Source organism: Schistocerca cancellata, chromosome 7 (assembly GCF_023864275.1).
Source record: "Schistocerca cancellata isolate TAMUIC-IGC-003103 chromosome 7, iqSchCanc2.1, whole genome shotgun sequence".
NCBI classification, from domain to species: Eukaryota; Metazoa; Arthropoda; class Insecta; order Orthoptera; family Acrididae; genus Schistocerca; species Schistocerca cancellata.
Window position 1 is genome coordinate 554,010,432 of NC_064632.1, and position 27,223 is coordinate 554,037,654.

General features: G+C 42.6%; 2 protein-coding genes across 2 annotated transcripts in view; one reads left to right on the forward strand and one right to left on the reverse strand.

The window, feature by feature from the left end:
* The window catches only part of LOC126091936 (26S proteasome non-ATPase regulatory subunit 12), a 101,576-nt gene extending 98,884 nt beyond the window's left edge, over positions 1 to 2,692 (reverse strand). The window contains exons 1-4 of the mRNA XM_049907258.1: positions 2,553 to 2,692; positions 2,259 to 2,447; positions 1,937 to 2,173; positions 1,704 to 1,844 (exon numbers count right to left, since the gene is read on the reverse strand). Of these exons, the coding sequence (XP_049763215.1) occupies positions 1,704 to 1,844; positions 1,937 to 2,173; positions 2,259 to 2,423 (543 nt within the window). The 5' untranslated portion in view covers positions 2,424 to 2,447; positions 2,553 to 2,692. The remainder of the gene's footprint in view (positions 1 to 1,703; positions 1,845 to 1,936; positions 2,174 to 2,258; positions 2,448 to 2,552) is intronic.
* Positions 2,693 to 2,795: 103 nt separating this feature from the next.
* LOC126091937 (autophagy protein 12-like) lies at positions 2,796 to 24,987 on the forward strand. The gene is made up of 3 exons (XM_049907259.1): positions 2,796 to 3,075; positions 23,993 to 24,129; positions 24,329 to 24,987. The coding sequence occupies exons 1-3, from the start codon at positions 2,937 to 2,939 to the stop codon at positions 24,449 to 24,451; spliced, it is 399 nt and encodes a 132-aa protein (XP_049763216.1). The 5' UTR covers positions 2,796 to 2,936; the 3' UTR covers positions 24,452 to 24,987.
* Positions 24,988 to 27,223: the final 2,236 nt, after the last annotated feature.

Below are 27,223 nucleotides of genomic sequence, written 5' to 3' on the forward strand. Positions count from 1 at the left end.
TTGTTGCTTCCGCAAACTAATGAAACTGTGAAAACTTGCACTGCAGGCAATATCACAGCAGCCATTAACATTACGCCACTGGCCAAAGCCTACAAACTAGTAAAGAATATTCTTGTTGATCCCAACAAAATATTGACGATTGTATCTTGTATTCAACACATAGCTCAGGCGCTACATAATGTATTGCTGATGAGTGGCTGCTTTGATGATAGTGGCACTGCTTGAAGCTGAGGGGTAGTGTAATATTCTACGTCCTATACACAAGACTTCATTTAGGCCTAGTTCTGATACGATCAGGTAGGAAAAGTAACAATCTTGTAAGCTACAAGGAATTTTACGCAAAAGAACATTCACATTTGAAACCAAAAGGTTTGATGTGTACAAGACTGGACCAATACTTAATAGCTGAAAAGCAACAGAATCCATTCTAAAGTTCTTTTCAAGCTATAATATTCCTCCACAACATTTCCAAAAAGAAAGTGAATAAAATGAATGTGTTGATTAACATCACATTTTGTAACTTTCGTTAGTGACTAATAACAGTTAGTAAGTACAGTAGAGTATTATTTTTGGAAGTGTTCTAGTTAGAAAATTGAAATTAGTGAGCACACAAAGTAGAAGTCCTGTTGGGACTGGGCTGATCAGTTCTGCGGTTTCCCCCTATCTGCCAACCATGTGGTTGCTGTTGTGTGTTGACACCCCAAACTTCACTTGTGGTAGAGATTGCTGTCAGTGTGCCAGTCGTAAAAGCAACTAAATATAAAAACATTGTTCTTGTTTTTTTTTCCTGACAAAATAATAGATAGGCCTAAGTAGAAGAAAAGTGCTAATGGATGAAGCCCAGTTCAGATATATGGAGTCGAATAATGCAATGATACTGGGCACCTAAAAAGAATTATCAGGAAATGAAGAATGGGAGCATGAAAATATGCAAGACTGGATTGAATGTGATGTCAGTGACCCTGGATATCAAGTAGACAGATGGTGAAATAACTGCAAATGGTATTGACCACCTAAGACCCTTGCAATGAAAAGAAAGAACCTAGCAACAACAACACTGAAAGTGGGCTATTCAGTGAGAAAATTTTCACAACCCTGAAGTCACTATGAAGTGGTTAGAGGAACAAGAATATGATCGTGTGCTGTTACTGTCTTCAAAACCTTTTGCGAAAGAAAATGGGTCTCAGGTCAGAAATAAATAAATAAATAAATAAAATAGGGGGTTCTTTTCCTAAACTGTAAGCCTACTTGAATGCCATTTTGACTTCTGAAACTAGGCCATTCCCTGTGTTGTTTGCTAAGACATGTGATACAAAATATATCTAGGCTATTTACAGGGGTGTGTTTAATTCAGTGTTTCTTCGTACCATACTCATATGAACACTGGACAATATGTTTTCAGATGTGTTCAGTAATCTGAAAAATCAGTTATCCTAATTGTTTTGTATAAACTGTACTTTCCTTCAAACTGGATCTATAAAGCAAAATGTGAGTTCAAATGTATAATTGTAACATCCGGGAAATACTTTTTTGTTCCTTCTTTGTGACACTATAGCAATGTCAGATTCACAGAAGTAAAAATATTGACATATGGCATTGACGGGCCTACTGCATGCTATGGGAGCTATCAACACACAACCCAAAAATGGATTGGTTGACGAAATAAAATAGTACATTAATATTCGAAAGAAACAGTACTTTACCTTCTCCCTTTTTTCCATAGAACCGTAAGTCTCAACTTGGAGTTCCTGTATTATGTTTGCAGCTTCAACTATGTTACCCTCCTCCTCTTTCATCTTCGCCAGTTTGTGTGTTAACCTAGCTCGCTCAACTTCCACGTATATCTAAAACAGGTGTAATTAACAACAATTATTTTAAATAAATCTTACAGAAAAACAATCTTAAGAAAACAGAGCAATGCAAATATTTTTAGGACCTTTCCTTCTGTAACACTTCTTAAAGTATCAATAAGTTTCGTCTTTATTTCCTTGTTCGGCGTTTTCTCAACGTACTCGCAGCATTCTTGCACCATTTTTGTCACTGCTTGTTTGAGCTGACTTCGGCGTTTAGCAAGAAGAGCTATATGTTCATTCAGTGTATTCCACTGACCTGCTTCAAAACACAGTCTTACAATGGCAACTAGGACTCGACCAGTTGAAACCATATCTGAACTCTGAAACATTAAACCACTGTTAGAATAGGTTTTATTGTACAATTTAATGTGTAATCACTAAGAAGTGGTCAATTCAGTAGTTTACCGTTCTTGTTTGCTTCTCGAGAGCTAATAGTGCCTCTAACGCTTCGCTTAGTTTCCCCTCCTTGGCCAATTTCTCACATTCTGGAATCTTTTCATCACACACCCCTGTACAGTCTACTTCCATTTTCACAACACGTCCAGCATCTGTAGCAATTTCGTCTGCCATTCTCAAAATTCAGTCGGTAGTTTACTGCAAACCAAAACCAAGACAGTAGAACTTATCACTAGCTTAACAATGCACACGTTTCCAATAACAAGCCACAGCGAGATGTCTTTTTGCGAGTTTACCACTTACACAAAAGTGAAGTATTCTTCCTTCAACAATATTTTACTCGGATGCAGAAAATCTTCTTCTCGAGCTCACGGTTTGCTTACAATAGCATAGTTGCTCAAATTTACTTGTCAGCGTTTTTCAAACCGGAAGTCAATGTATATTTTACGAAGAACTACTTTGGATCACATTCAGTATTGCAATGCTTCTTACACGTTAATAAATGCTATTTACTGTTTTTTGTGGAATTTAAATGGTAAATGAAACACTTGTTACCAGAAGTTAAATTTAATTCCAGCTCCGTTGCGACTTCGTCAGTAATGGCGAATGTTATCGGGAACGATACAGTTGTTATTGTGGTAGCATTATGTGTTTGATTCATAAGATGCAGACGTTGTAGCAAGCAAAATGTCGGAAAATCAAGAGGTGGCCAAAAGTGAACAACCTGAAGGGAGCAGACCTCTCAGCGTTGCATCTGAAACGTCATTGGAATCACATACAGATGCAACTGCAGAAGCTTCTCAGCAGCCAACAAGTAAACATAAAAGTGAGTTCAAAATGTCATTGGACCCGGTAAATTGCATTTCCTACAATTATGTGTTCGGAATATAGCACAAATCAGAACTTTTTCGAGCGCTGAAATACATCCATATAACAACGTGCAGCGGGACTATAACACATAATTGTGTAGAGCCTACGGTAGGCAGTGCTAATAGACTTCTAATAATTCATACAAATAAGCTCAGATAACTGCTCTACAACGATGTGACCCATTTCAGCATGCAAACAAAGAAGAGTGTTAATATATTCTGCAATTCTATCAAATTCCGTTTGTTTATTAGTTGTTTTTCAGCATTGCGAGGAAAGTCTTTTCAGTACCTAGGTTTTGTAAGTTTCTTCGTAGTGCTTGTCATATTCGATGCTAAACTACCGAGGCAATCAAACACTGATGAAGCATGTCAGTTTTCATTGTATGACTGTCTGCATACAGTGGGCATGCCCCTACTTGAAAAGTCGAAAATTTCTGCCTTGGCTCATTTGTTTAACTGAATTTGGAAAATAAAACATTCTGTACAAACTGAAACACGTATAAAAGTCAAAAGTTATTTAGATTGATTCACATTATGGCGCACTTTCTCGTTTTTATCAGTTATTCCTTCGAAGCCAGAGTTTACTTTGCGTAACAGTAGGCCCTACCGTCAAATTTAACTTAACAGCAAATCCAACAAAAGAGAAAAAATCAACATCAGATTTCTTGGCTTCCCTATTTTCTACAACTGGTATGTAATTGTTCTTTAGAAATAAAATGCATTCCGCATCAAATACACGGAAGGCACTTCGTTAATAAATGAATTAAAAATGGAGTGGTTATAATAATTGCAATTAAATTAGAATTTTATTTCCCCACAATAATTGCAAGCATATAGAACAAAATTGTGAGTAACTTCTCTTTCAAAATTTCGGTAGGCTAGTTCGGAAGCTTGAAGTTGAAAGTGTGCAAATGTAACAACTGTCGTGAGGTGTGGTATTGAGTGATGTCTGTAATAAAACTTTACGCCTTGCATATTTTTGGTGGGAAGTAGATGTCAAAGAAAGGTAATTTGGCGATGCAGTTATCATATGTACAATAAACTTTTTGATTCAAGTAACTTACTGGGTAACTGAGCTGTCCACTTAAATTAGATGTAGCATACTTTTCGTTCCAATTAATGCATAATGAGGAGATCCTCCTGGGTGTAGAGCATGTCAAAATAAAACTACAAAAAAACTATTACAATGAAAAGCAAACACGCTAATGTACCTTCCATAGGTCCCAAGTGACTTGGGGGAGGGGAGCAAGAATTATACATAGACAGTCAAGTCTCTTAACTTCATGTTACTAAAATGTTCAAATACCTAGAGGGGAGGAAGAATTGTATGTAGACAATCGAATCTCAGCTTGATTTAACTTACATGTTTACATACCAGGAAGCAATCTTAGGTGCAAAGAAAATTATCCTAACTCATTTTATTTACAGAAAAAGAATAAAATGAAAATGACACTTAGGCATACCTTCCACATTCAACACTGTAGAGAATTGGGAAATAAAAACCAACATGTATCTGTGAAAAATCTTACTAAAATATTTTGGTTGACCTGTAGGTCAGAACTGTAAACAGTTGAGAACTGAAGAGAGTTACCAATCATTTTCTTAATTCATAAGTTGTATTTCACTGTTAAATGTCTTTTCAGTGTAAAGAATGACAAGGACAGTTTGTGTGCACAAATGTGGTGTTATATCCATATTCTGTTACTGTAAATTAAAAAGGCAGCTTCAGTGAAATAAAAGAAAAGATGTAAGCAATAATGAGAGATATTAATATTTTTTTATGTATGCACTGATGTATGCAGACATAAAAATTCTTCAAAGAACTGTTTCGTAAACAAATTCAAATATAAACAAGAAAATTCAATATTTAAAACTCTTCTACCATGTGTATAACATTATCGTCCTTGCTGTACCTGAATATACTTAGCTGCCACAGTAACACCAGATGGAGTGCAGATTGTGCTACTCTTCTGCAGCTTTACAAAGCCCTGATACAATCCCACCCTGATTATGGGAGTCTGGCATACGGTTCAGCATCGCCCTCAGCATTTGCAAATACTGTGTCTGATTGTAACAGTCGTATTCCTAGGCAGTTTCTGAATGGGTTACATCTGGTAAGTGGTGGTGGGGGTTGATACGATGTTTGTAAGTCCCTTCATTGCACTTTGCTTTCTGGGGTTTGTGCCTTTCTTCTTATTTTCATTTTTTTCTTCTTTTTCCCCCCCTTATCTAGCCTTCATTGACCTTGGGGCCTTTTTTTCCCCTGGGCTTTGCACTGTAGGTCATCCCTGATGTACAGTCATGTAGTCCTGTGTGTTCGAGGAAAAAAAGACTGATGACTTAATAGGCATAGTTTGGTCCCTTCCTCATCCAATGAGTCAACCAACCAACCAACAATTGGTTCATATCCTTCGGTTTTCCGTTGTCATATCCTAAGCTCACTAGTGTTAAAGAAAAAAACGATGTTTTGGGAATTCATTGTGGCTTCGAAGATATTGCAAGGATAGTTTCTGAAATATTTTGAGGACAATGTCAGCCAAACATTTGTCTTCGAGCTGTTTGTAAGACAGTTTGTCATTTCAATTAAAAGTGCCCCTGTGCATGTGCAGATGTAACTGATTGGTCTGCAAGGTAAGTCCCTTTTTAAAGACAGATCTTTCTAATGTTGAAACTATCCAGTACAGCTATATTGCTTCCCTTGGGTAGAATTTGAGCACCTCGATAATGAGGTTGCTCGAGTGCTGCTATTGTGAATTTCAACCAACATATGTGTGTGAAAGACTTTTTTTGATTATGAAACTAAAGAAGAGGCAATTCTGTGACAACTTGAGTGTGAAAATCTGCGAAGCTGTCTGTGTCTGACCACATGCTAAATGTTTGTACCAGATAAAAATAATGTATTTCATCTTGCCAAAAATAATTAAATAATACTGAATTTTATTTATTTGAAACCTATATTGTTGTCGAGAAATGTGGGATATAAAACCAAACTGTACAAAGTGTGACTGCATTGCCATTTAATGATGGCACCTTTGCCAGTTTCCCCCTCCTTGCACTCAGGCAGTATGGTGTGGCAGTGGGGGAAATGTGCCAGCCTGGCTGGGTGCTATGTAACTCGTGCCAGGACATTGTCCGTGACCTGAATTCTTGGCCAACCCTGGACTAGATGATATGCATAGTATTTAGTAGCTAATATTTTGCCTTTTGTGAGGTAACCAGTTAGCAGTATCCTGTTCAAATCTCATTTGACACTAGCCATGACATTGCAAGTGGATGAAATTGACTTTGACTTGTAACCACTGCTGTGATTGTTGTGATATTTCTGGCATGAAATACTTGATTCATGTCTCGTGCACTGTAATATTTTGTTACACAAAATCAGTTAGATGCTTTTTGAAACAATGTAAAAATTGTGGAAAATGAATTTTTAAATTTTTGTTTGGTCACCTTAGAAAGATCAGCACTCATCTTGCATTAAGTTGAATCTTGTGTAAAATATGCTGTGCTCTTTTTTGATTGCCGCACAATCCCAAGTAATGCATAATTTGTGTATAAACACTCCAAATGAAAAAGCAATTTGTTGCTGTGGTATGCAGTCTGGAGACTGGTTTGATGCAGCTCCCCACACTGCTCTATACTGTGTAAGTCACTTCATCTCTGAATAAGTACTGCAACCTACATCCTTCTAAATCTGCTTACAGTATTCAGCTCATGGTCTCCCTTAGTGATTTTTTAGCCTCCTCACTTCCCTCCAGTACTAAATTGGTGATCCCTTGACGTCTCAGAATATGTCCTAACAAGCGAACGTTATATTAGTTAGGTTGTGCTGCAAATTTCTTTTCTCCTCAATTCTATTCAGTAACTCCTCATTAGTTATACGATCTACTCATCTAATCTTCAGCATTCTTCTGCAGCAACACATACCAAAAGCTTCTGTTCTCTTCTTGTCTAAACTGTTTATCGTCCATGTTTCACTTCCATACATGTCTACACTGCATACAAATACTCTTGATATTCATACAGCTGCTTCTCTTTTCTCCAAAGGTCTCTCTAACTTTCATGTAGGCAGCATCTACCTTTCATTCTAGTGATATATGCTTTAAAGTCCTTAGATTTGTCCTGTAGCCATTGCTGTTTAGCCGTTTTGCACTTCTTGTCAGTCTCAGTTTTTAGACGCTTCTTTTCTCTTTTGCCTGTTTCATTTACTACATTTCTATATATTCTCTTTTCATCAATTAAGTTCAATATCTCCTGTGTTATCCAAGGATTCCTACTAGCCCATTTCTTTTTACCTCTTTGATCCTCTTCTGCCTTGACTATTTCAGCTCTCAAAACTACCCTTTTGTCTTCTACTGTATTTCTTTGCACTGTCCTTGTCAATGCCACGTCTGGAACCCTTCAACCACCTCTGGTTCTTACCATGTATCTAGGTCCCACACCCTTAATTTCCTACCTTTTTACACTTTCTTTATTTTACTCTGCAGTTCATAACCAGTGAATTGTGATCAGAGCCCCTATCTGCTCCTGGAAATATCTTACAGTTTAAATTCTGGTTCCAGAAGCTCTGTCATACCATTACATAATCAGTCTGAAACCTTCCAATGTCTCCAGGGCTCTTCCATGTGTACAACTTTCTTTCATGATTCTTAAACCAAGTGTTAGCGATGATTAAATTGTGCTCTGTACATAATTCCTTTGCCCCAGTCCATAATCACCTACGTTTCCTTCTCTTTATTCTTCTACTATTTATTCTTCTACTATCTAATTCCAATCTCCTATTAAATAACTTTTCATCTTCCTTAACTATCAGAATAATTTCTTTTATCTCATTGTATATTTTATCAAACTCTTTGTTACCTTTAGAGCTAGTTGGCATATAAACATGAAATACTTAGTGGGCTTGGGCCTCAAGTCTATCTTGGCAACAATAATGCCTTCGCTCTGCTCCAATGGTCCTGACACTACCCAGTCCCACGTGTTAAGTTTCTGTGGTCGAGGCGAAGGTCCCCTGGCCTCTGAGGCTACCGATCGCACAGCATAATGTGTCTTGGAACCTATGTGTGTTGACACCAGAACCTCTCAATTGGTAGCAGATGGTGACCATGGGGCAAAATCTACCTCCTTGGTCTCTTCTCACCCTCAAAGTATACCAGCAGCATGATTCTCCCCAGTGGAACTGTTGCGGTTTTTCCCACCACCTGGCTGAACTATGACATTTGTTAAACAATTCTCATGTTTTCTGCACTGCCGTTCAGGAAACTTGCTTTCCAGCAACATGTACCCCTGCCTTTCTTGGCTGGCTAGTAGGGATATTTTAAGAATCATGCAGACTATGATAGGATGTTAGCTGGAGTTTGCACTTTTGTTCAGGACTCTGTTTTATGTAGCGAACATGTGCCTCTTGATACAACTTTAGAGGCTGCAGTTGTTTGAGTAAGAGCATCTCAGGATTTTACTGTCCATAATGTTTATCTCCCTCCCGATGATGAAGTGTCGCAGAAAGTATTATTTGCATTGGTCTCTCATCTCCCTCCACCATTCCTAATCTTGGATGACTTCAACGCACATAACCCTTTATAGGTTGGAACTACAATCACTGGCTACAGTAAAGGTATTGTAAACTTACTGGCAGATCTTGACCTCTTCCTCTTCAATACGGGTGTCCCCACCCACTTCATTGTGGTACATGGAACTTACTTGTCCGTTGATATTTCCGTTTGTAGCCCTGGTCTCCCACCCATCCACTGGAGAGTCCACAATGGTCTGTCTAGTGGTGACCACTTGCTACTCTTCTTGTCCCTCCCTCAGCATCACTCCCCTGGGAGCCCTCCCGGATGGACTCTCAATCGTGCCGACGGGGATTCTTTCACTTCCACTGTCGTCCTTAGCTCCCCACTACATCGAAGTATTGATGCAGCTGTCCACAGTACAACAGCAGCCATTTTATTGGTAGCTTACTTAGTGATCCCCTATGCTTCGGGACCCTTCTGTCAGAAGACAGTACCTTGGTGGACCTCAGAAACTGCCTGGTCCATCAGAGATTGCAGGCAGGCTCTCCAGTACTATAAACAGGTTCCATCAATGGCTTCACCTAATAAAACGACAAGCAAGAAGGTTGGTAATGGTACATTTCAACCATTGGACCATGTATCCCTCCTTCGCAGGTTTGGGTGAAGATCACTGTTACAGGTACCAGTCCCCTGCAGGTGTACCTCGCATTTCATTGAATGGTGCTGTCTTCACTGGCTCTGATGCTGTCACACCGAGTATTTTACTCTGCATTTGAGAACTATTAATGAACCTTTTGTGTCCACAAACCGTAGATGGGGTGAATGCACTTATCCGTCACTACTCGCCACCTAGAGCCACATAATGCTCCATTCCATGAGTGGGAATTCTTCAGTGCCCTATCCCTTTACCCTGATAAAGCCCCAGCACCTGACTGCATCCACAACCAAATGCTCAAACACCTGTGGGTGGACTGTCAGCAGCATCTCCTTACCATCATTAGCCGCATCTGGAGTGAGGCTGAGTTCATGTCTCAATAGTGAGAAAGCATTGTCATCTTGTTACTGAAACCGATTAAGTACCCTCTAGAGATGGGCAGCTATAACCCAGTTAGTCTCACCAACCCCCCTGCAGGTCCGGTGGTAAGAATAGGCCCGCGGTATTCCTGCCTTTCGTAAGAGGCGACTAAAAGGAGTCTCAACTGTTCGGCCTTTATGTGATGGTCCCCTATGGGGTTTGACCACTACCTTTCCAAATTTTCCGTTAGTGCGTACCATTTGGGGAAGGACGCCTTACGTGGTGCATTCTATATCCATCTTGCCCCAAGATCTGGCATATTCGTTATTGTCATGGAGTTGGACTTACACTAAGCTTCCGGCCACATCGGTTGCAGTGTGTTCCGGGTAGCCTACATTCCCTCCATAGTGCACTTCCATCTTTGCTCCCTTTATTAATGGTTCTTCGACACCCGACAACCAGCATGGTTGCCAGTCCGTTGTGGTGGAGTCGTCTTGTTCCCTCTTGGTGGTAGCCCCCTGACTACACAGGGATCATACTGCTGATGCCTGAGCTGCTACCTCCGTACGTATGCCGAGTAGTAGATGCATCGGGACTCCCGGCAAAGGCCACCCTGCCAGGTGGTCTTTGCTGTGGCTGGGTGGTGCCCATGGGGAGAGCCCCTGGTCGGAGTGGGTGGCATCAGGGCGGATGACCCGCAATGAAGCGTGGTACATCATCTCTCGCTGGTGGACCTCCACCAGCAATCTCTAAGCGATCGAGGTCTAACCTCAATGGGAAGAAATTTGATCCTAGATCATTTCCCTCCCTGGCCACTCCATGGGAGGAACGTATGGCTAAAGAAGGCAGTGGAGATTATTCACCCCGGTACCTCGTGTGTACGTGAGTTGATGGGGAATCATTTATGTCGACCAAGCCCCAGTTTTTTGTGAAGCATTTAGAGGACAAGTTCGGGGAGGTGGAGGGCTTGTCCAAAATGCGCTCTGGGTCAGTTCTCATCAAAACAGCATCCTCTGCCCAGTCATGGAGGTTGCTCACTTGTGACAAGTTGGGCGATGTTTCTGTCACCATCACGCCCCATAAGAGTTTAAACATGGTCCAGGGTATTATATTCCACAGGGATCTTCTTCTGCAGTTGGAAGATGAGCTATGCGCCAACCTAGAACGACGAGGTGTTCACTTCGTCCGGCGCGTCCATCGGGGTCCGAGGGATAAACTGATAACCACTGGTGCCTTCATCTTGGCCTTCGAGGGTGACGTCTTACCCGAAAAGGTCAAGGTGATGGTTTACCGCTGTGATGTGAAACCGTATATCCCTCCTCCGATGCGGTGTTTTAAATGCTGGAAGTTCGGGCACCTGTCATCCCGCTGTACTTCCGGCATCACGTGTCGAGATTGTGGACGTCCTTCGCATCACAATACTCCATGTGCTCCGCCTCCCATCTGTGTTAACTGCGGAGAACACCATTCCCCCTGGACCGCCTGACCTACTCTGAGGCTAGGTGGAAATATGAGAGGCTCCATCCTGTGCCAATGACGTCGACCTACGCCGCTGCTGCCACAACGGTTCTCCCATCATCACATACGGCTGGCTTTAAGATCAGTCAGCATCCACCGGCCCCCTTGATTGTGGGGGGCACTTCACTCCCTGTTGCTCTCCTGCTCCATCTCCTTCAGGAGCAACCCCCCCCCCCCCCCCCCCCCCACTCCCACTTCTAGGCCAGAGAAGCGTCCGTCTACTTCGGCATTTACATCTACATCTACATGATTACTCTGCAATTCACATTTAAGTGCTTGGCAGAGGGTTCATCGAACCACAATCATACTATCTCCGTGGTTAGACACTGGACTCGCATTCGGGAGGACGACTGTTCAATCCCGCGTCCGGCCATCCTGATTTAGGTTTTCCGTGATTTCCCTAAATCACTCCATGCAAATGCCGGGATGGTTCCTCTGAAAGGGCATGGCCGACTTCCTTCCCCATCCTTCCCTAATTCGATGAGACCGATGACCATGCTGTTTGGTCTCCTTCGCCAAACAACCAACCAACCAACCATACTATCTCCCTACCATTCCACTCCCGAACAGCGCAAGGGAAAAACGAACACCGAAACCTTTCTGTTCGAGCTCTGATTTCTCTTATTTTATTTTGATGATCATTCCTACCTATGTAGGTTGGGCTCAACAAAATATTTTCGCATTCGGAAGAGAAAGTTGGTGACTGAAATTTCGTAAATAGATCTCGCCGCGACGAAAAAGTCTTTGCTTTAATGACTTCCATCCCAACTCGCGTATCATATCTGCCACACTCTCTCCCCTATTACGCGATAATACAAAACGAGCTGCCATTTTTTGCACCTTTCCATGTCCTCGGTCAATCCTACCTGGTAATGATCCCACACCGCGCAGCAATATTCTAACAGAGGATGAATGAGTGTAGTGTAAGCTGTCTCTTTAGTGGACTTGTTGCATCTTCTAAGTGTCCTGCCAATGAAACGCAACCTTTGGCTCGCCTTCCCCACAATATTATCTATGTGGTCTTTCCAACTGAAGTTGTTCGTAATTTTTACACCCAGGTACTTAGTTGAATTGACAGCCTTGAGTATTGTACTATTTATCGAGTAATCGAATTCCAACGGATTTCTTTTGGAACTCATTTGGATCACCTCACACTTTTCGTTATTTAGCGTCAACTGCCACCTGCCACACCATACAGCAATCTTTTCTAAATCGCTTTGCAACTGATACTGGTCTTCAGATGACCTTACTAGACGGTAAATTACAGCATCATCTGCGAACAACCTAAGAGAACTGCTCAGATTGTCACCCAGGTCATTTATATAGATCAGGAACAGCAGAGGTCCCAGGACGCTTCCCTGGGGAACACCTGATATCACTTCAGTTTTACTCGATGATTTGCCGTCTATTATTACGAACTGCGATCTTCCTGACAGGAAATCACGAATCCAGTTGCACAACTGAGACGATACCCCATAGGCCCGCAGCTTGATCAGAAGTCACTTGTGAGGAACGGTGTCAAAAGCTTTCTGGAAATCTAGAAATACGGAATCAACTTGTGATCCCCTGTCGATAGCGGCCATTACTTCATGCGAATAAAGAGCTAGCTGCGTTGCACAAGAACGATGTTTTCTGAAACCATGCTGATTACGTATCAATAGATTGTTCCCCTCGAGGTGATTCATTATGTTTGAATACAGTATATGCTCCAAAACCCTACTGCAAACCGACGTCAATGATATAGGTCTGTAGTTCGATGGATTACTCCTACTACCCGCTCTCGCTCGAAAGGGATCCCTTGGGTCACTCCCTTCCCAGGTTCCTACCAGCGGCACAGCAGACACCCACCAGTGGCTGAAGAAGCCACAGGTCGCTGGTCGTCGAGCTTCGCGCTCACTTCGGTCCCAGACACTGACTCCACTAAGCCCTCCCAGCAATGGCAACAGTGAGAGAAAGCAAAATTGAAGACCCGTAAGACCAAGGCACCTGCGGTGCCACCTACTGCACCGCTACCTACAGGCTCCGCGTCTGAGGATGAGGTGGAGATTCTTGCATCTGCTGAGGACCTCGATCTCGCCGGTCCCTCATACGCAATGGATAGCACTTGTACAGGTGCTCCATCAGAGGCAGCAGGTGACCCAGCGGCGTAATCTGCCTCTCCAGTCCCTTCACACCTTTCTGAGCCATGGGCAGTATCATCCTCCAGTGGAACTGCAGTGGTTTCTTCCACCATCTAGCTGAGCTCTGACAACTTATCAGCCTTCACCCTTTCTTCTGCATTGCTCTTCAGGAAACTTGGTTTCCAGTGATGCGAACCCCCGCCTTCTGTGGCTATCGCGGTTATTATAAGAACCAGGCATCTTATGAAAGGGTGTCTGGTGGCGTCTGCATCTATGTCCTTCACTCGCTTCACAGCGAGTCTGTCCCTCTACAAACACCTTTAGAGGCTGTCGCTGTTCGGGTGTGGACGCCACAGGCTGTTACCGTCTGCAGTCTTTACCTTCCACCGGATGGTGATGTCGCGCAGCATGTCCTGGCTGCGCTGATAGCCCAATTGCCGCCACCTTTCTTGTTACTGGGTGACTTCAATGCCCATAACCCCTCTGTGGGGTGGGTCAGTGGCAACAGGTCGATGCGCCACCATTGAGCATTTATTGGCGCAGCTCGATCTTTCAATTTTAAATGATGATGCCTTTACACACTTCATTGTGGCGCATGGCTCATACTCCGCCATTGACCGTTCGATCTGCAGCCCTAGCCTCTTACTGTCTGTCCAATGGAGTGTGCATGACGACCTGTGTGGTAGTGACCACTTTCCGATCTTTCTGTCACTGCCACAGCGTCAGTCTTCTGGGCGCCCTTGCAGGTGGGCTGTGAATAAGGCTGACTGGGACTTGTTCTCCTCCACTGCCGCTATTCAGCCTCTCTCTAATGATGACATTGATGCAGTGGTTCACTCGGTCACCACCGGCTTCGTTACTGCTGCAGAATCTGCCATTCCCCATTCTTCTGGGTCCCCTCGGTGGAGGACTGTGCCTTGGTGATCGCCTGAGATCGCTGAAGCGATTAAAGATCGCCGGTGGGCGCTCCAGCATCACAAGCGACGGCCCTCCATAGAACACCTCATCGCCTTCAAACGGCTGCGTGCGTGAGCCCGCCGCCTTATCCGCCAACACAAGCAGGAGTGCTGGGAGCGGTATGTGTCCACCATTGACCTCCATGTCACTCCATCGCAGGTCTGGGCCAAGATTCGACGCCTCTATGGCTATCGGACCCCTGTCAGCGTCCCAGCGCTCTCACTGAATGGAGCAGTTTGTACTGACTCCGACGTAATTGCCAACTGCTTGGCAGAGCATTTTGCTCTGAGTTCCGCTTCTGCGAATTACCCACTGGCCTTCCGCTCCATTAAAGAGCAGATGGAACGTCAGAGCCTTTCATTTCGCACTCACCATCCTGAATCCTACAATGTTCCATTCAGTGAGTGGGAATTTCACAGTGCCCTAGCCACTTGCCCTGATACCACTCCTGGGCCAGATCGCATCCACTGTCAGATGCTGAAACACCTTTCAGTGGACTGCCAGTGACGGCTCCTTGACCTTTACAACCATCTCTGGGTCGAGGGTGAGTTTCCGTCGCAATGGCGGGAAAGCATTGTTATCCTCATTTTGAAACCTGGCAAGAACCCTTTGGAGGTGGACAGCTACCACCCCATTAGCCTCACCGACGTTCTTTGCAAGTTGCTCAAACGGATGGTGAGCCGGCGATTGAGTTGGATACTCAAGTCACGGGGCCTCCTGGCTCCGTCTCAGGGTGGGTTCCGTAAAGGCCACTCCGCCGCCGACAATCTGGTGAGCCTGTAGTCAGCCATCCGTACGGCCCTTGCCCGCCGTCAGCACCTGGTCGCTGTCTTTTTCGACATTCGGAAGGCGTACGATACTACGTGGCGCCATCACATCCTCTCTACACTTCACGATTGGGGTCTTGGGGTCCGCTGCCGATTTTCATACGCAATTTTCTGGCGCATCGTATCTTCCAGGTGCAAGTTGCGGCCTCTCATAGTTCCTTCAGAGTTCAGGAGAATGGGGTGCCGCAGGGATCTGTTTTAAGTGTCTGTCTGTTTTTAATAGCAATTAATGGGCTCGCTGCGCCAGTGGGAACGTCTGTCTCAGCGTCTTTGTATGCTGACGACTTCTGCCTTTACTATAGCTCTAATGGCATTGCAGCTGCTGAACGTCAGCTGCAGGGCGCTATCCGCAAGGCGCAGTCTTGGGCTGTAGCGCATGGCTTTCAGTTTTTGGCAGCCAAGACCTGCGTTATGCATTTCTGCCGGCGACGCACTGTTCATCCTGAGCTGTGGCTTTACCTTGATGGCGAACTTCTTGCTGTGGTGGAGCCACATAGGTTTTTGGGTGTGGTTTTTGATGTCCGGTTGACGTGGCTGCCTCATATTCGGCAGCTTAAACAGATGTGTTGGCGGCATCTAAATGCTCTGCGATGCTTGAGCCACACCAGCTGGGGCGCCGACCGATCTACCCTCTTACAGCTCTACCAGGCATTAATCCAGTCTCGTCTGGATTATGGGAGCCTGGCTTATGGCTCAGCATCCCCATTATGCTGCCCATGTTTGTAGCTTCCCCTGGCATTCAAATTATCGTCTCCTGTTCCCGCAGTCAGTCGTCCATCTCCCAGAACGTCGGCCCCGGTCGGGTTGTACAATCGCTGTCCACATCCGAGAGCTTCTCTCCAGGCTTGGGGTTTACCCTGTTCCACCTCCTTTCCGGACCCCTCTGCGTACACCCCTGTGGTGTGTGCCTCGCCCTTGCCTTCGGCTCGAATTGGCACAGGGCCCGAAGGACTCAGTCCCTCCGGAAGCCTTCCGCCGCCGCTTTTATTCCATCGTAGCCACGTATCAGGACTCTAGCGTTGTATACACTGACGGTTCGATGGTTGCTGGTCGGGTCGGTTATGCTCTAACTGTAGGGGACCATTACGAACAACGATCCTTGCCGGCTGGCTGCAGCGTTTTCACTGCTGAGCTGGTTGCTATCTTTTGTGCCCTAGAGTATATCTGCACCTGCTCAGGTCAGTCCTTCGTTATCTGTAGCGACTCCCTGAGCAGTTTACAAGCTGTCGGCCAGTGCGTCCCTCGTTCTCGTCTGGTGATGGCTATCCAGGAGTCCCTGCATACCTTGCCCGTTGCGGCCACTCTGTGGTATTTGTGTGGACCCCAGGCCATGTTCGGATACCTGGCAATGAACATGTAGACTGCCTGATGAAAGAGGCGACCGGTAAACCATCTCTGGACATTGGCCTCCCGGAGACTGATTTGCAAGCGATCTTACGCCGCAAAATTTTGGAACTTTGGGACACTGAATGACACGCCCTGCCTTCACGAAACAAACTTCTGGCCATCAAGGAGGCTACCGGTGTGTGGCACTCCTCCTTGCGGGTCTATCGCAAGGAGTCTGTTGTCCTCTGCTGGCTGCGCATTGGGCACACATGGATGACACACGGCCACCTATTGCGACGTGAGGACCCACCTTTATGTCGCTGCGGCTGCGTTTTGGCGGTGGTCCACATTTTGTTGGAGTGTCCACTTTTAGCTGTGCTCAGGCAGACGTTCACACTGCCTGACGTGCTCCCTGCCCTTTTAACAGATGACTCTGCCATGGTGGACTTAGTTTTGCGTTTTATTCGGGCAGAGGGTTTTTATCATTTAATCTGAGTGTTTTTTATGTCCTTTTTGTTTTAATTCTGGCATTTGACCTACGATTTTAGACTGAGTTTTTAATGTGTTATCGGTGGTTGGCTTTTCCTTTTTTATCTCTGTGGTTGGCCAACCACTATCACACTCTGTGTGATCTTAAATTGTTTTGTCTGATCTGTGTCTGTGTCTTTCTTGTCCTGTATTGTCTGTCATCTTTTCCGTTTTTTGTTTTTATTCTGTGTGGATGATTTTAAGTTTTGGAAAAAGGGACCAATGACCGAAGCAGTCTGATCCCTTTAATTCCACAAACCAACCAACCAAGTCTCACCAATGTTTTCTGTAAGTTGCTAGAACGCAGGTGAGCTGACGGCTGTGTTGACTTTCTTAACTCTTGGGACCTTCTGCCTCCATCTCAGGCTGGTTTTCACCAAGGCTGTTTCACTGCTGATAACTTGGTTTGCCTGGATTGAGCCATCTGGACAGCTTTTGCCCGATGTCAACAGGTTATTGCTGTCTTCACCAGCTTACAAAAGGCTTACAACACCACATGCTTGATACTTTACATGAGTGGGGTCTCTGGGGCCCACTTCGTATTTTTGTCCAGAACTTTTTGTGCACTTTACTTTCCGGGTTAGAGTTGGTGCCTTCCATAGTATCCCCCATATCGAAGAAAATGTGGTCTATCAGGGCTTGTTATTGACTGTCCCTCTCTTTCTAGCACCCCTCAGTGGTATAAAAGCAGTTTTCGGGTCCTCCGTATCACCCTCCTTGTATGCTTATTATTTTTGCTTTTGCTATTGCTCGTCTGTAGTGTGGCTGTTGCTGAACAGTGACTGCAGGATACCATTCAAAAGGAACAGTTATAGGCCCTCACCCGCTGCATTCAGTTTTCAGCTGCCAAGACTCGTGTCATCCACTTCTGTTTATGTTGACGACCAATTAGTCAATCTGGTGGAGACTTAGTGCTTCTTGGGACTGGTCTTCAATGCCCAGATGATGTGTCTTCCCCACTTTTGCAAATTTAAGTAAATGTACTAGCTCCACTTTAATACACTTCATTGCCACAGTGACACCAGCTGGACCCTTCTGTGGTTATACAAAGCCCATATCCTGTGCCGTCTTGATTATGGGAGTCTGGCATATGGTTCGGTATTGGCCTCAACATAGCAGTCACTGGACCCAATACACCACTGTAGGAGTTGATTTGCAACAGGAGCCTATTGAACTAGCTCCATGAGCAGCCTACTCGTGGTGACTGGGGTCCCTTCATTGTGGATCAGACACCAACAACAGTTACTCAATTATGTTACACATGTTGTCAGATCTCCGAAGCATCCACACTACTGTGTCGTTTTTCCAAGTACTGAGAGCTGCCCCCACCACAACAGGGACCCAGAAATGAGGTCACAGTTGTAGGTTGACGACAGTGTCTCTGCTCTGAACTCCAACTTCCCCCATTGTCACCTCTTGTCAGGGAACCATAGTGTACATCTGCATGGTGTGTGCTGTGACCTTGGATGTCGATTTATCCTTTGAGCCAACAGATTCTGTTGACCGCATACATTTTTGCTGCTTGTTGCTTGCTGGCTGTCCTTGATGGGTTTCTGAGTTCAGAACTGGTATTCATTGGCAGCTTAATAGCCATTGGCTGAACTGGCTTTGCATACACATGTGCAAGGCGCAATGAACTATGCTCCCTGCTGAATAGATGCAGTGTCTTCACTGATGAATTGGTGGCCATTAAACAAGTCCTTAGCCATGCTCTGTATTGCACTAGCAAATCCCTCTAACCTGCAGCAACTCTCTGCGCAGCCTTCGGGCTATAGACCAGTGCAGTGGTATCCTCATCACCCATTAGCCATGACTATCCTGGGTCTTCTTCCTGATCTCCATAAAGCTGGATGGCCAGTCGTCTTTTGTTTGAACTTCTAGTCATGTCTTGATCTGGTGGAACAAACATACTGACCAGTTAGCAAAGTTGGCTACCGAGATGCTGATTTTGGAAATGGGCATCCCAGAACTGGACTTTCAATTTACTCTGTGCTGTCAACTGTTGGAAGTCTGGAACTCAGAATGGTCTGCTCTGGACTCCCAAACAAGCTGAGGGCAATAAATGAGACCGCAACCATGTGGCAATTTTCTTTTCGCACTTCTCACAGGGAGTCCAGTCGTGTGTCGGCAACACATTGGCCATATTTGACTGCCTATGGCCACATTCTCCATTGTGAAGACCCATCTTTCTGCCAGTGTGGTGCCTGGCTGGCAGTGGCCCATGTCTTACTAGACTGTCCAAAGTTGGCTGCTGTGGGATGATGTCTAAAGGTAACTGGTCTGTGAATACCAGGGGAAACCATGAAAAAAATTGTTTTTTCTAAACAGTGTAACTCAAAAAATAAGATTTGTAACCCCATATAATGCTTACCATCTTTTAAGACACCTTTTTGGGAACATGTTTATGCATGAACCACAGCTTTAGCTCTCTCACTTTTTTAATTGTATTTTTATGTTGCAAGTGAAATAAATCATGCTAATTATTTATATGCAGCATACTTACACATTACTCAATATACAAACAAAGTAGAAAGTTTATTTTTTCCTGCAAGTTCTTTACATTATTATCTTTAAAGCAGACTATTGAAAAGATGGTTCTGTCATAAATTGTGGTACAAAAATGTTTTAAATACGATTATCAAAAATTTTGGAAATGAATTCAGGTTTTTTTTTTCAATAAAACATTTTATTTTCATAGTTAAGTCACAAGAGTAGTTCACTTTTTAGTTAAGCATGTTTTAAGACAGTGTACAAAATTACAGCTCTCTATCTTTAATAGTGTTTAGCCAAAGTGTACCAGAACATGGAATAATTTAACTTTCGGGAAATTAAAATTAAAACTTGCTTTTCCTATTAAACTTGCAAGGCAATGATGCATCCCAGGTCCATATTCAACTTGTTTGAGGCTACTTCTTATGCTAGCTTCTTTGGTGGCTTTTAACACTGTTTCTTCTGCTTTGAAGAGTTTCCTACAGTCAATGGCTATTTGAGTTCTATGCATATTTAGTCCACCATGCACTCCCATCAGTTCCATAACATTAAGCCTTGACACTGCACCCTCGTTGAAACATAGACCAGCATCTAGCACACCTATTTTCAAAGTATGTAGTCCTACTAGAGCAGTTTTTGGTATCCATTCCCATATACAGTTGGTGAATCTTTCATTTGAATTTTGAGTCCTGCCATGCAAACATTTCTCTAATAATATTGTGTCACTAAGATCCCTATACATAGGTTTTATATCAAGTGGCAAAGAATATTTATGGTTGTAGGTCTCACCTTGAATAACAGCTCTCAGGTAGCTCAGGTAGCCACTGGCTCTCAGGTAGCCAGGGCAGAGTGCATGACATGAGTTGTCATCTGTGGAGGATTTATGAAAAATGGTAGCCCATACTGCATTTTTCATTCCCTCAAGGTCATTTTAATTTTGTCGTATCACTTTTCCATAATAATACTGCAACCTGTTGTTTCTTTGTCTGTAAACCAATCACGTCCACTAATGCACTTACCATCACCTAATTTCTTTACCATAAAATTCCTCATAAAGTTCCTCAATCTTGTACCTAACCTTTTCTGGACATGCCCAACACATTCCATTTTTTTTAGTTTTTGTGTCGGCACAAGGTTCGGATTCACAAACTTTTTGGTACCCTTTTGAGTCTCCATCTTCTGGGTAAGATGTATACAGCACACCATATTTCTCCACTGACATGTGAAATGTCTTCACAATACCTTCAGATTCCATCCCTCCACCATAACCACTAAAATTAATCAAATATTTATGATTTTCAGTTTCACTAGTACAGCTATGACAGTACTTGGTAATACATTCCACATCAATGACTTTACCATTGTCCAAGGAGGTAGATGTCACTACACCATTTAGGGAACTATGGCCTCTTCATTGCCAGGATGCATACAGGGCTGCAGACATACATGTATTGCTGTCATTCATGTCTATAGTTTCCTGAACAGCATTTTTCATGCTATCGTTTGTTACTTCTTCTAAAGTCTGTAGAATAATTTTATTGTTCCTGTCAAACCTTAGCAGGGGGAGGTAAGTCCATGAGAGCACAGTAGTTGAAATTGATTAAAGTGTTCTATCATGTTGTATTTCAGAATTAGCAGAGTTAATCCATTTGGTGAACTGACTTTTAAAATTTACTTTGTTTAAAACCAAACTTCTTAATTCGTCCCATTGTTTTCACGTGGAATAAGAAACTCAGGCACACAATTACTTTGATGATGTAAACAAAATATTCGCACCAAAACAACAGCAAACAATAACTAAACTCTCTGTATAAACAAAAGATAAACTATAAAGCTTTTGCAGATTAGCCAACTTAAGGGACTAAAAAAGAGAAACAAATGAGAGAAAAACTTTATTTTTAACAGAACTGGCTGTGTGCCTTGGGGATGTCGTGGTGTGTTCAGCCACTTTTAAATTCCTCTAACTTTCGTACTTTCTGTGGTCCATTTTCCTGGAAGTAAACTTTGTCTTGTTCAGAAAACAGAGAAATTTTTAATACAAAAATTTAAGAAAACTACAGAGAAATTTTTAAGACATAAATTAAAGAAATAGTTTTTTTTTATTTTTTTTTTTTTACAGTTATTCACGTACAAGTCCCCATAAACTTCCTAACATGCTCTCTCTGGTGCTAGCGGATGATGTGACTGACCTGGTTTTATTTTTTACTTGTGAAGGCAATTTCTACTTGTCTCTGTGAGGTTGGCAATTTCTACTTGTCTCTGTGAGGTTGGCCTCATTGACCATCTGCTCTGGCCCAGGTGACCTACAGTGGCCATTGCTCAGTGGTCTGGACTGGCTCTTACCCTTCCCAACTTTTTATGCTCCTTAAAGTTTCTGTTTTTAATGTTTTGTCATTCCTAAAAATTTTTATCTTCTCTGTGCTGCTCATTTTCTGGGGGTAACAGAATGGTGCTGGTCAGATGCAGAGGGTATGGCTTCCACTCCATACCATGTCTTAGGGTCCTCCAACCACATTCTGGGCAGAGTAACTTCCCACCTTACTCCCCCTTACTCCTCTCCTACTTCTCCTTGCTTTTTATCTCTGTCTTGTATCTTGATTTCAGTTGGACGTACGAGGATTTGCCTTTTGTATCCTTCCTCTGAGGATTGTTTCTGGTTTGATACATATATAGAATGAAAGGACTGATGACCTTGCAGCTTGGTCCCTTTAACCCCCCCCCCCCAAAAAAAAAAAAAAAAAAAAAAAAAAAAAAAAAAAAAAAAAAAAAAAAAAAACAGGGACATCTAGAACACCAGGTAAGGGGAGCCTAATTGTTTGTGACTGCACCGGATGGGACTTGAAAACCTGAGAACCTAGTTCAAAAGCAGATTTCCTGGGCCATCACATCCAATGCTGCTACTACTGATCCCTCCTAACAACAACTAAGTACTGTCGTGGTCTTGAATGTGTTATCAGCTGCTTCAACAGGACTATGACTTCTTAAAGTCATGCCCTGAAATGTGGTTCACTCTGTCTGAAATTTTGCCCGCCACACTTAAATTGCTTTTCATCAGCTCCCCCCCCCCCCCCCCCCCCCCCCCTCCCCACCCAAATCACTGCATTATCCTGATCGGGTACTATGCTCTTTTTGCACCCATTTCCATATCCTATGGCTCCTACCCTTGTGACCATCCCTGATGTAAGACTTGCCCTATGCACCCTCCTACCACCATCTATACCAGCCCTGTAATTGGCAAAAAATCTACTACAAAAGGGAGAGCTACCTGTGAAATGACCATGCCATGTACCTGCTGTTAGGTAAGCATCGTTCAGACTTCTACATTGTTATGACTTCCACCAAGTTATCAAATTTGCTTTGGTTTCAGCATTTTTTTCCAGCAGCTATTCCTTTTCTTCTCTCTCTTTTGGTTTTCTATATGTTTTATTTTCTGACCAGTCTATTTTTTTTCCCATCTCAGCCATACGTTGTCTGCCACATATAGTGCATTTAAGGCTTTTACACCTGTCTGCCCTCATTCGGAAAGACGACGGTTCAATCCCGCGTGCGGCCATCCTGATTTAGGTTTTCCGTGATTTCCCTAAATCACTCCAGGCAAATGCCGGGATGGTTCCTCTAAAAGGGCACGGCCGACTTCCTTCCCCATCCTTCCCTAATCCGATGAGACCGATGACCACGCTGTCTGGTCTCCTTCCCCAAACCAACCAACCAACCAACCTGTCTGCCACATATAATGCACTTACTGCTCTTATTAACTCTTGCACGATGCTTTGTAAATAATCTGTGTCTTGCTTACTTCCCAGTCTTCCATATTTAAGCTCTTGGGTTTTCAAATCTTGTCTGGTGCAGTCCCCAGCAGTCAGTTGTTCCTTCTCATCCTGTGCCGTAAGTTTTCCTAGACCTGTGTTCCGACGACTTTACTGTAATTCCCCCCATTTCCTAAACCTTGCCAGTCCTTTTCCCTCCTCTCTCTTACTTTCCCTTTAAACCTTCTGCCAGAAGAGGAAGCCACTGGCTCTGAAAGTTTACACATTTCCATTAGTTGTAAATGTGCCTTTTCGTGCTGTCGCTTGCTGAGTAGATTTATTATATATCCAACTGTATTTTCAAAGAAGAATAACGAGATAAAAAGAGTAAATGAAGATATGGATGTTTCTTTGTAATTTTGAGTTGTGCTATGTATGATATTTAATGTCTGTCAGATCAAAATATGCTGCCGGAGTTGGTGGTCGTATGTGTGAGGTATACTTGCTTGTGTGAATGAATGGTGTGTGTTTCTCTTTTTCTGGTGAAGGCTGTGGCCTAAGGCTTATGTTTAAGTTCTTTTAATTGCACCTGTCTGCTACTTAGCATGTTATCTTTACTGTAAGTAGGAGTCTTATCTGTTCCTACATTGTTAGATCAAAATGTGTGTGTTATGCATAAGTAATGTAATTTTCTCTTGATATTTTTATGATGATTTTCTGTATTAGGTTAAACATATTGAAACTAATTAAAATGTCTGACATCCTTGATTGATATTTGTGAACTTGCTACAAACATTTCTTCCCGAGTTGTAACAGTTCATTTACTTTTTGTTATAGTTGATATTCTGATGAAGGCAACTGGAAATGCCCCAATTCTGAAACGGAAAAGATGGGCTGTTGAACCAGATAAAAAAATTGGATGGATAACAGAGTTTTTTAAAAAGCATTTGAGACTTGAGAAGTCGGAATCTTTAGTAAGTGTGAACATCAGCATTTACATTTGAGATTGATGTTAATAAAATTTGTCATATAGTAACTTGTCTTGTGTGACCTTGTTTTTTTAAATTCTTTAGTTATTGCTGTTTTTCAAAATATGGTTCAGATTCTTTTTAGAACATTAAAATTTAGTGTTTTACTATTTGTATTATATTAATTTCATTTCTTTCTTTACAGTTCCTGTATGTCAATCAAGCTTTTGCACCTGCACCTGATAATACAGTGGGAAATCTTTATGAATGTTATGGAATTGATGGAAAGTTAGTCATACATTACTGCAAAAGTCAGGCTTGGGGTTGACACTCTGCATAAATAGTAACTTTATTTCAGCTTTCGTTAAAGGTCTCTCAGGCCAAGGTTTGGTGTGTTGCTGACACACATTCCAATACTAGCAGGCCACTGCCAAAAAGGTCCATTTTATTGTATTCCAAAATTGGGTGGTTTGCAGTTCCTCCCAAGATTTTTTATGTGCATATCATCCCAAGGCATGCTAGACATTTATTAAAATGTATAATTTGTTGCATTGCTTGTCAATAAATTTTCCAAGATCGGACGTATAGGGTAATGCAGAAATAAGTAAACCAAATTTCTGCTGTACAGTTCCCTTGTAAATATATGTGTGTGTATATTTATTGAATGTAAAGATGATCATTACCTGAGGTTCGTAGTTTTCATGTCTGTGATATTTTTCTTTACAGTGCATAGAGCACTGTTTTGTTTTATTAATTGACTCGCCTATTCATATTTACTCATGATGTCATTCAGTGCTAAATCTGTCCTGTGTAAAATAAATGTAGTAGTTTTTATAATCTTTGATAATGGATTGAATGAAAAATAAATATAAAATATTAAGAAACTGGTAGTTTACTGTCCTGTAAATTTCTGATCTGATGAAATGGTTTGAAATGTGTATTGTTATATGGCATTTTCAGTTCTTGCTACTGTTGGTAATGGAGGCTGAGGGAAATGAAAGGATACTCAAAACTTGACATTTACTGGAAATTAATTTCTGCTCTTATATAAAACCAAATTAGTTTTCAGTTATTTGCTCTCTTAGGTAGGTATTCTGTTCCTAACATTATTATCTAAAAATAGATGACAATGTTGTCCAAGTAAGTGTTCATTTTGTATGATACTCTTGTCTGGTATACCAGACACCAGTGTCAGGTACTCCTTGATTCACTGGCAGTTCAGTGAGATCTGAAGCAAAGAACCAGTAGCCTGTTTGTAGCTTCTGTTTTATTTATTTTGGCCACTAACTATGTTAGATTGTAGCACAAACTTTACAGGATTTCTAGTATTGTAATTCCACTACTTTGGATCTTGAAATCCACTGTAAACCCGATGAGTTGCGTGGGTAGGGTTAAAATTGCAAATTAAAAATTACTGGGTTAAGTTCCGTTTTGGTTGTAGAATTTATTCTAACTTTAGCATGACTTCTCATCACTTTCAGTTCGTTGTATGAGGGTTGGAACTTATTTTATTCACAACCAATACAAAAGAGTTACATGTTTGCATCTGTTACTGTCCTTCAAAGTAGTCACCAGCATTGTGTAGAACCCTTTGCCAGTGATGTGGAAGGCGTATTATACCGTTGGCAGAGCCTGTTCTGTTGATGGTGTGAATGGAGCTGTCTACTGCCTGTCGAATCTTTGGAACATTTCCGAAGTGAGTGCCACAAAGTGGTTCCTTCATCTTTGGAATCAAATCAAAGTCACAAGGACTTAAGTCTGGACAGTATGGTGGATGGCACAGTACTTCCCAGTCCCATTGACCAACAGAGCAGCCACAGCTTGCGCTGTATGTGCTCGTGCATTGTCGTGCAAAATGATGGGTGGCTTGCGCAGAAAGTGTCGCCGCTTCTTTAGCAAAGCTGGTCATAGGTGATGCTCCAAAAACGAACAGTAATACTGTGCATTGATGGTCTGCCGTGGAGGAAAGTAATGCATTAGGATAACATCATCACAGTCATATACGAGAATCACCATAACTTTAGACCATTCACTTCGCAGCATCAACAAAACAGGCTCTGCTAATGGTATACTACGCCTTCCGCATTGCTAGCAATGGGTTCTACACAACGCTGGTGACTACTTTGAAGGACAGTAACAGGTGCAAACATGTAACTCTTTTGTATCGGTTGCGAATAAATAGTTGCTACTATTAAAGTTCCATCCCTTGTATTTGTGAAAGATATCAAGGTACATGGTGGCTTTTATTCTAAGTGTAAGTCTGTCTATAAATAGGTGTGAAAACTGGTTCCCAGGCTAAAATATGACCAAGGCATGCTGTCTCCTTTAGGACAAGTTCTACTAAATCACAGTGGCATTCAGAGTGAACTACTTGATGGCAGGCTTCACTTTTATCAGTTTGGTGCAAGACCCCTCACTCTCATGTAACTGACTCTGCTACATCATCATTCTTTACAGTATCCCTTTTGTATTAACCCTTTGCCTTATGATTTAAGTTCCATTAGCGTGAGCCATAAGTGGCTGCAAGGTACAGATGCACCTTACGATTCCCGGCACTTACACACGCTAAGGTTGCAGTGCACTACGTCTGGTGGTGTCCAAAGTCATGTAGACGCCCTCGGGATTTGTAAGTACGTGTGTGAGATATCACTAACGTGACATTTCTGCAGGTATCATAAATAATGACGATTAGTTGCCCTTTGTAAACAAAACATTCATTGTCTCAAACACAACGATATATTCACAAACATTTTATTTCCCTTTATACATTGATGAAATACATCTTAATAATAATATTCACAATAATGCAATGATCTAAGACTATAATATTTTGTTCAAAACATTCTGGGACCTATTACGTTAGTACGTTGGCAAACATATCTTCACAATGACACGTACACGAATTTAATAGTCTTTGATTGTATTATATCGTTCAAAACAATCTGGCACTTGTAATGGAACCCTGCACTTTTTGCATTCCCACGTTGTTTCGCTGCGTCGTTCATGCTTTTTTGCACACTACACAAGCGCTTGCAGGATTTACTTTTGATGTTGTTGGATCAATATGTTTGGGAAAATGTGCCCAATGTTGCGCGTGCAG

What these genes read in the sequence shown, in the direction of transcription:
- LOC126091937 (XM_049907259.1), top strand. Translation starts at nt 2,937, where the DNA reads ATGTCGGAAAATCAAGAGGTGGCCAAAAGTGAACAACCTGAAGGGAGC. An exon ending in GCCAACAAGTAAACATAAAA is followed by an intron (nt 3,076 to 23,992) that starts GTGAGTTCAAAA and finishes TTTTTGTTATAG; the next exon opens with TTGATATTCTGATGAAGGCA. An exon ending in TTGAGAAGTCGGAATCTTTA is followed by an intron (nt 24,130 to 24,328) that starts GTAAGTGTGAAC and finishes CTTTCTTTACAG; the next exon opens with TTCCTGTATGTCAATCAAGC.